Source organism: Calliopsis andreniformis, unplaced genomic scaffold (assembly GCF_051401765.1).
Source record: "Calliopsis andreniformis isolate RMS-2024a unplaced genomic scaffold, iyCalAndr_principal scaffold0154, whole genome shotgun sequence".
NCBI classification, from domain to species: domain Eukaryota; kingdom Metazoa; phylum Arthropoda; class Insecta; order Hymenoptera; family Andrenidae; genus Calliopsis; species Calliopsis andreniformis.
In genome coordinates, this window is record NW_027480563.1 from 98,630 (window position 1) to 105,071 (window position 6,442).

Consider the following 6,442-nt stretch of genomic DNA (forward strand, 5'->3'; position numbering starts at 1 on the left):
AGATATACTAATTTCAACTAATTGAAGTCGTTCTAAGTGGTGACTGCGTGCAAAAGCCAAATTCATTATGTTATCAATTAAATGTATATTCGTTTCTAATAGCATCCATTAAAGATGACATCATATCAATTTTATTATATTTACAAAATCGACGCCATAAGAATTCGCATAAACGGTATGCATATTCATCGTCGTGAAAACGAGCTCTTCCACGCATCCAGTCTTTCGCTGGTCGCCAGTTGGACTCAATTTTTTGAGTGTGGGTACCATCGCTGGCTTCAATTAAAAAATTATTTACATTTATTTACATTATTTGCATTAAAAATTATTTACAAAAATTATTTACAGAAATTATTTACAAAAGATTAAAGTTGATTAAAAAATTTTGTAATTATTTATAATACGTGCCTCCTCACCGATTTTTTTGAAACTTTTTTATACCATGTATCTTGATACATGGATTAATTTTTCTAAATGAAATAATTGTCGCTCTCTTTTCGTTTTCGAGATAAACATTTTTATATGCTTGAAAATTATGGTGGCAGGCCGAGGGTAGGTAGCAAAAAGGGGATTTGAGTTGGGTTAGAGCTAGGGCCGCGAAAGAATTCGAATTCGGTCGCGCGAGAATGATTCCGTTAAGACCGTTTTGAACCGAACCGGAAATAAAATCGTGCTTATGTGTGTATATATATATATATATATATATATATATATATATATATAGCGTAGATATAGCATATAGGGCTCTGGTAATTACTGTCAAAAGTTACGGGGACGTAACACAACTCGAAATATCTCTTTTCCTGGCCCTAGCTCTAACCAACTTGAAACATCTCTTTTCCTGACCCTAGCTCTAACCAACTCGAAACATCTCTTTTACTGGCCGTAGCTCTAACCCAACTCAAATCCCCTTTTTGCTACCTACTCTCGGCCTGCCACCATAATTTTCGAGCATATACAAATTTATATCTCGAAAACGAAAAGAGAGCGACAAATACTTCATTTAGAAAAATTAATCCACGTATCAAGATACATGATATAAAAAAGTTTCAAAGAAATTGTTAAGGAGACCCTTATTCTAAATAATAATAAAATATATATATATAATAAAAATTTTGGTCCTCAACACGAAGTTTAGTTTAACCCTTACCTACAAATTCAATACTATGATTTACTGTTTTATGGATATATCCACGGGCAGTAAGTCCCGCGTAACTTTTAAAACTGTCCGTGTGTATTTCACTGTCGACAATTACATGTCTATCGATGATGTCGATTAAAGTCGATGCTTCTCGATTTTCAACGACTATCATTCGACAATCATTCGTTTTGGTATCGACTATACCTAATACCCAGTGGCCTTCCACTCTTCTGCCACGATTGTATTTTCTTTTTCCAAATTTGGCTTCGTCAATCTTTTATAAATGAAATAATATAAAATTAACAATGTGTCACTACAGAATAAAAACTAAGAAAAGAAATGGAAAAAGTACTATAGAACAGTTATATAAGATACCTGAACAATGATACGAGATCCAGATTCGGAAATGCCTCCCAATTTAGGCATTCCTGCTTGAATTTTTGATAAATGATCTACAACCATTTCTCGGCAATATTGATACCATGCAGAAATAGTGGCAGATGATAAATTGGTACTATCTTCTTCTGTGAAGTCGCACAATTCGTGGGCAGTATCTTCGCACGAAAAATCTCGCGTGAAACAATACATCAATCTAAAACGAGCATTACAAAAACAAAAAAACGTTTTTAAGAATCTTCTAAATTTTTTAATCGTTAATTTGATGAAATCACGAAAAATAATTCTAACTTTATCGCCTTATCAAAAGGCAAACGGACATCCTCAAAAAAGGAATCAACTGTGGCTGCAAATTGTTTGCATCTGGACCTTCCAACCGAACAGAGAAACCGCCCAGCACCGTGTTGCGATGACTTATATAATTTCATCGGCTTTTGATGGACAGAACAATTTTTATCTGTTCTTAACAATCCATGCTCTTGAGCCCAGGCGATCGCACTTTCTTTTGAATTTGGTAAATTCGATGTTAGATTATATAATCAAGGAACAAAAACAAGTATCGAAAGTATCGAAGGATACAGAAAGTGTTCTGTTTTGTTTCTATGGTTTTTTATTTACTTTTGAATATATTCATGTGGGATCTGATACCATACAGACTTCTTCCGTGCGTTGTGTTACAATTAAATTTCTTTTTATTTTAAATCGTTATCCCATATTACAACAGGATATGGGCCCAGAATTCATTCTATAATAATTAAGTGTATCGCGTGTTAATTAGTTTAGTTTTTTTTTAATCAATTAAGTGTAAAATACTTTAAACTGCGTGACGATGGAGATGTCCAAAGACAGGAGAAACATTCAGCAATTCAGTGGTACGAAATACAACGCGTGGAAGCATAGAGTTCGTAATTTATTATATGAGCACGATGTATTAAAAGTTCTTGACGAGCAACCACCGGTTCCTGTCACCGCAGTATGGTCGAAGGCGGAACGCATTGCCAAATGCACTGTTGTGCAATATTTATTTGATACGCATTTGAAGTATGACACTCCGGGAAGTACAGCAAAATCAATTATATTAAGTTTAGATTCAGTGTATGAGAGTCAAAGTACGGCTACGGAATTATCCATTAGCAAAAAGCTATTAAGATTGAAAATGAAAAGTGACAGTTCGTTGAAAGATCATTTCGGGAAAACGAAATTATTTCAATTTTGTTATCTAGTTTGCCCGAAGTATATGATACGGTGTCAACTGTCATTGAGACGATGATGACAGAAGCGAGAATTACACTTGACACAGTTAAAAAGAGACTGTTGGATGATGAGACGAAAATTAAGAGTGAAAAGTTGGATACCAACGCGAAAATACTTCAAGCTGAAGTGAAAAATCAAAGACCACATAATTTTGGAAGTACACGCTTTAAAAGAGGAAGTAATAGAAGAGGTAACATTAGAAGAGGAAATACATTCAAGCCGAATAGACAATCTTTTACCGGAAAATGTCATCAGTGTGGAAGAACAGGACACAGGATTAAAGAGTGTTATTACTATAAAAAGAGGCACCAATATAGAGCAGAACAAAGAAACAAAAATCAAAATATACATACAATTCAGACGACGCAAGCTGTTACAAGCAACAACGTGTCGGGATATGCCTTTATGACCGGAGACTACCAGGTCATGAAAACAAGAAAATTAACATTTATCCTGGATTCTGGAGCATCGGATCATATAGTCAAAGAAGATAATGTATTTCCAAATATGACCATACTTGATCCACCCATCAGGATTTCGATAGCGAAGAATGGAGAATATATAACTGCATCGAAGTAGGGACAGATACCTGTGACTACCAATACGGGAATTGAAGGCGTTTTGGAGGACGTATTGTACTGCCCGGACGTGCCGTACAACTTACTATCCGTTAGAAAGTTGCAGCAAAAAGGAATGAGTATAACTTTCAATGAGAGGGGCGTCGAAATAATCAAAAACGGTAAAATGATGATGATTGGTAAGCATTCAAATAATTTAATATCTATAGATTTTGATGTCATCGAAAAAGGAGTAAATTCACTTAATTCTTATATTTCTAATAAGATAGTTAATAATTATGAATTATGGCATAGGCGCTTAGGGCATATAGGAAAGGCAAAATTTTTACAGTTGAAGAATAAGCAGGTGGTGGAAGATGTGACGTATCTTGAAAAAGTAATTCCAGACGATAATATATGTGAAGCTTGTATTAAAAGAAAACAAGCACAGTTGCTATTTGAAAAGGCAAAAGATAAAAGTCACATTAGGCAGCCATTGTTTATTGTTCACACAGACGTTTGTGGACCGATCACTCCTTCTACAACTAATGATAAAAACTATTTTATAACTTTCATAGATGAATTTACGAATTATTGTGTGACGTATTTACTTGAAAATAAATCAGATGCTTTTACAATCTTTAAGGATTACGTTGCTAAAAGTGAAGCACGTTTTAATTTAAAGATTGTCAATTTATACTGTGGTAATGGCAAGGAATATTTATCTAATGAGATGAAAAATTATTGTATACAAAAGGGTATAAGCTATCACTTAACGGTTCCGCGAACTCCTCAGTTAAATGGTGTTGCAGAACGCATGAATAGAACTATAACTGAAAAAGCACGTGCGATGATAAACGGTGCAGGTTTAGGAAAAGAGTTCTGGGGAGAAACAGTTTTAACTGCTACATATTTAATTAATTTAACCCCATCGAAAGCTCTTAATGTTAATAAAACCCCATTTGAATTGTGGCATAATAAAAGGCCCAAATTGAAGTATTTAAAAGTGTTTGGTTCCACAGTGTATGTGCATGATAAAATTAGGAAATCGAAATTTGCCGAAAAGTCTTATAAATGTATATTGGTAGGGTTTACACCAAATGGATACAAAGTATGGAACGTAGAAAATGGGAAATTTGAGATAGTAAGAGATGTAATAGTTGATGAAATTAATTACTTAGAATCTCGGCCGGTAATAAAATAAATAGGTTTAAAACGTGGTTTATGTGAAACTGATGCATCTCGTGAAGTGCTGAAATCAGTAGATATACAGTGTGAAGTAAATAAATCTGATAATCAAAAATCAGATGTGTTAAAAAGAAAAAAATCTGATAACAATAAATCAGATATGATAGAGCCGAGAATTAAAGTAATGGTAGATCAAGAGAAAAGTAAATCTGTAACTGAAACAGATGTAACAGGAGTATCGGGACCAGGAAATAATCAAGTGGTAGAATTAAAAGATAGTATAGAACCTAGAAGGAGTGATAGGATTAAGCGACAGTCTCCTATGTCATATAATGAATTTAATGATAACGATGATTATCTTTTATGCGCTCAATCGATAATTTGCAAAATACCCAACTCATTTGATGAAATTAATACTAGAGATGACAGAGCTAAGTGGGAACAAGCTATTGCCGATGAAATAAACTCGTTAGTAATAAATAAAACTTGGAATTTGGTATCGAAGCCAAAGAATAAGAACATTGTTGATTGTAAATGGGTATTCACGATCAAAAATGATGAATTCGGAAATCCGTTAAAATACAAAGCTCGATTAGTGGCCCGTGGTTTCAGTCAGAAATATTTAGAAGATTATAATGACACATTTGCACCTGTAGCTAGAATGTCAAGCTTTAGATTTCTTATGGCTTTTGCTAATCAGCATAATTTGCTAGTGCATCAAATGGATGTTAAGACGGCATTTTTAAATGGTATTTTAAGGGAAGAAACTTATATGCGAATTCCTGAAGGTGTTAAATGTGATAGTAACAATCAAGTGTGTAAACTGAATAAAGCTTTGTATGGTCTCAAGCAATCAGCCAGATGCTGGTTTGAGATGTTCGAAAAAGCTCTTCTAGAGAAAGGTTTCCGAAATTCATCAGCGGATCGTTGTATTTATATATTAGATAGAAAGAATATATTAAAGAATATATATGTGGTACTATATGTGGATGATCTAGTGATTATGACTGCTGAATCTGAGACAATGCAAAATTTCAAAAATTATTTGAAAAATAGATTTTGCATGACAGATTTAAATGAAATTAAGTTATTTCTTGGAATAAAAGTGGACAGAACTAATGGACAAGTAACATTGGATCAAAGTGCATATATTAAGACTGTTCTTATGAAATTTAATATGTTAGATTGCAAACCTGTAAGTACACCTCTTCCAAGTGTATTAGATCATATAGCTTTGAATTCAGAAGAAGAATATAATGCACCTTGTCGTAATTTAATTGGATGCTTGATGTATATAATGATTTATACGAGACCCGATTTAAGTATAGCGGTAAATATGTTAAGTTGATATTCAAGTAAAAATAACAGAGAACTGTGGCAAAACCTTAAAAGGGTTCTGAGGTATCTTAAAGGGTCTGCTGATATTAAATTAACATACGTTAAAACTGATTATAAAAATCTATTTAGTGGATATGTCGATTCTGATTGGGGAGGTAATGAAAATACAGATCGTAAGAGCACAACGGGATATTTATTTAAGTTATATGAACAATGTACAATCTGCTGGAATACGAAAAGGCAAACATCAGTGGCTGTCTCGCCCACAGAAGCAGAGTACATGGCTCTTTTTGAAGCTGTGAGAGAGGCATTATGGTTAAAATCCTTGGCAATCAGTATTAATATAAATGTCTTTGATGCAATAATAATTTACGAAGACAATATGGGTTGCATTAATATTGCGAGTAATCCAAGTAGCCATAAACGTTCAAAACATATAGACATAAAATACCACTTTTCAAGAGAACAAGTTGAAAAGAATGTAATAAAACTTGAATATATTCCTACAGGTGATCAACTAGCAGATGCTTTAACGAAGCTGTTGCCAGCAAGCAAATATTTGGAATTT

General features: G+C 33.6%; 2 protein-coding genes across 2 annotated transcripts; one reads left to right on the forward strand and one right to left on the reverse strand.

Moving 5' to 3' along the window:
• Positions 1 to 1,139: 1,139 nt before the first annotated feature.
• On the reverse strand, positions 1,140 to 2,668 carry LOC143187714 (uncharacterized). Its single transcript, XM_076391938.1, has 5 exons — positions 2,651 to 2,668; positions 2,257 to 2,282; positions 1,829 to 2,035; positions 1,517 to 1,733; positions 1,140 to 1,415 (listed from the first exon to the last, which is right to left on the reverse strand). The coding sequence occupies exons 1-5, from the start codon at positions 2,666 to 2,668 to the stop codon at positions 1,140 to 1,142; spliced, it is 744 nt and encodes a 247-aa protein (XP_076248053.1).
• Positions 2,669 to 2,858: 190 nt separating this feature from the next.
• LOC143187715 (uncharacterized) lies at positions 2,859 to 6,442 on the forward strand. The gene is made up of 4 exons (XM_076391939.1): positions 2,859 to 2,883; positions 2,950 to 2,969; positions 3,095 to 3,548; positions 6,384 to 6,442. Exons 1-3 carry the CDS (start codon positions 2,859 to 2,861, stop codon positions 3,368 to 3,370), a joined length of 321 nt encoding a protein of 106 aa, XP_076248054.1. The 3' UTR covers positions 3,371 to 3,548; positions 6,384 to 6,442.

Coding starts and splice junctions, on each gene's coding strand:
- LOC143187714 (XM_076391938.1), bottom strand. Junction 2,036..2,256: donor TTCTGGGCCCATATCCTGTT/GTAATATGGGAT, acceptor TTCAAAAGAAAG/TGCGATCGCCTGGGCTCAAG. Junction 1,734..1,828: donor CCTTTTGATAAGGCGATAAA/GTTAGAATTATT, acceptor TGCTCGTTTTAG/ATTGATGTATTGTTTCACGC.
- LOC143187715 (XM_076391939.1), top strand. CDS start 2,859: ATGAGACGAAAATTAAGAGTGAAAA. Junction 2,884..2,949: donor ACGAAAATTAAGAGTGAAAA/GTTGGATACCAA, acceptor TAATTTTGGAAG/TACACGCTTTAAAAGAGGAA. Junction 2,970..3,094: donor TACACGCTTTAAAAGAGGAA/GTAATAGAAGAG, acceptor TACTATAAAAAG/AGGCACCAATATAGAGCAGA.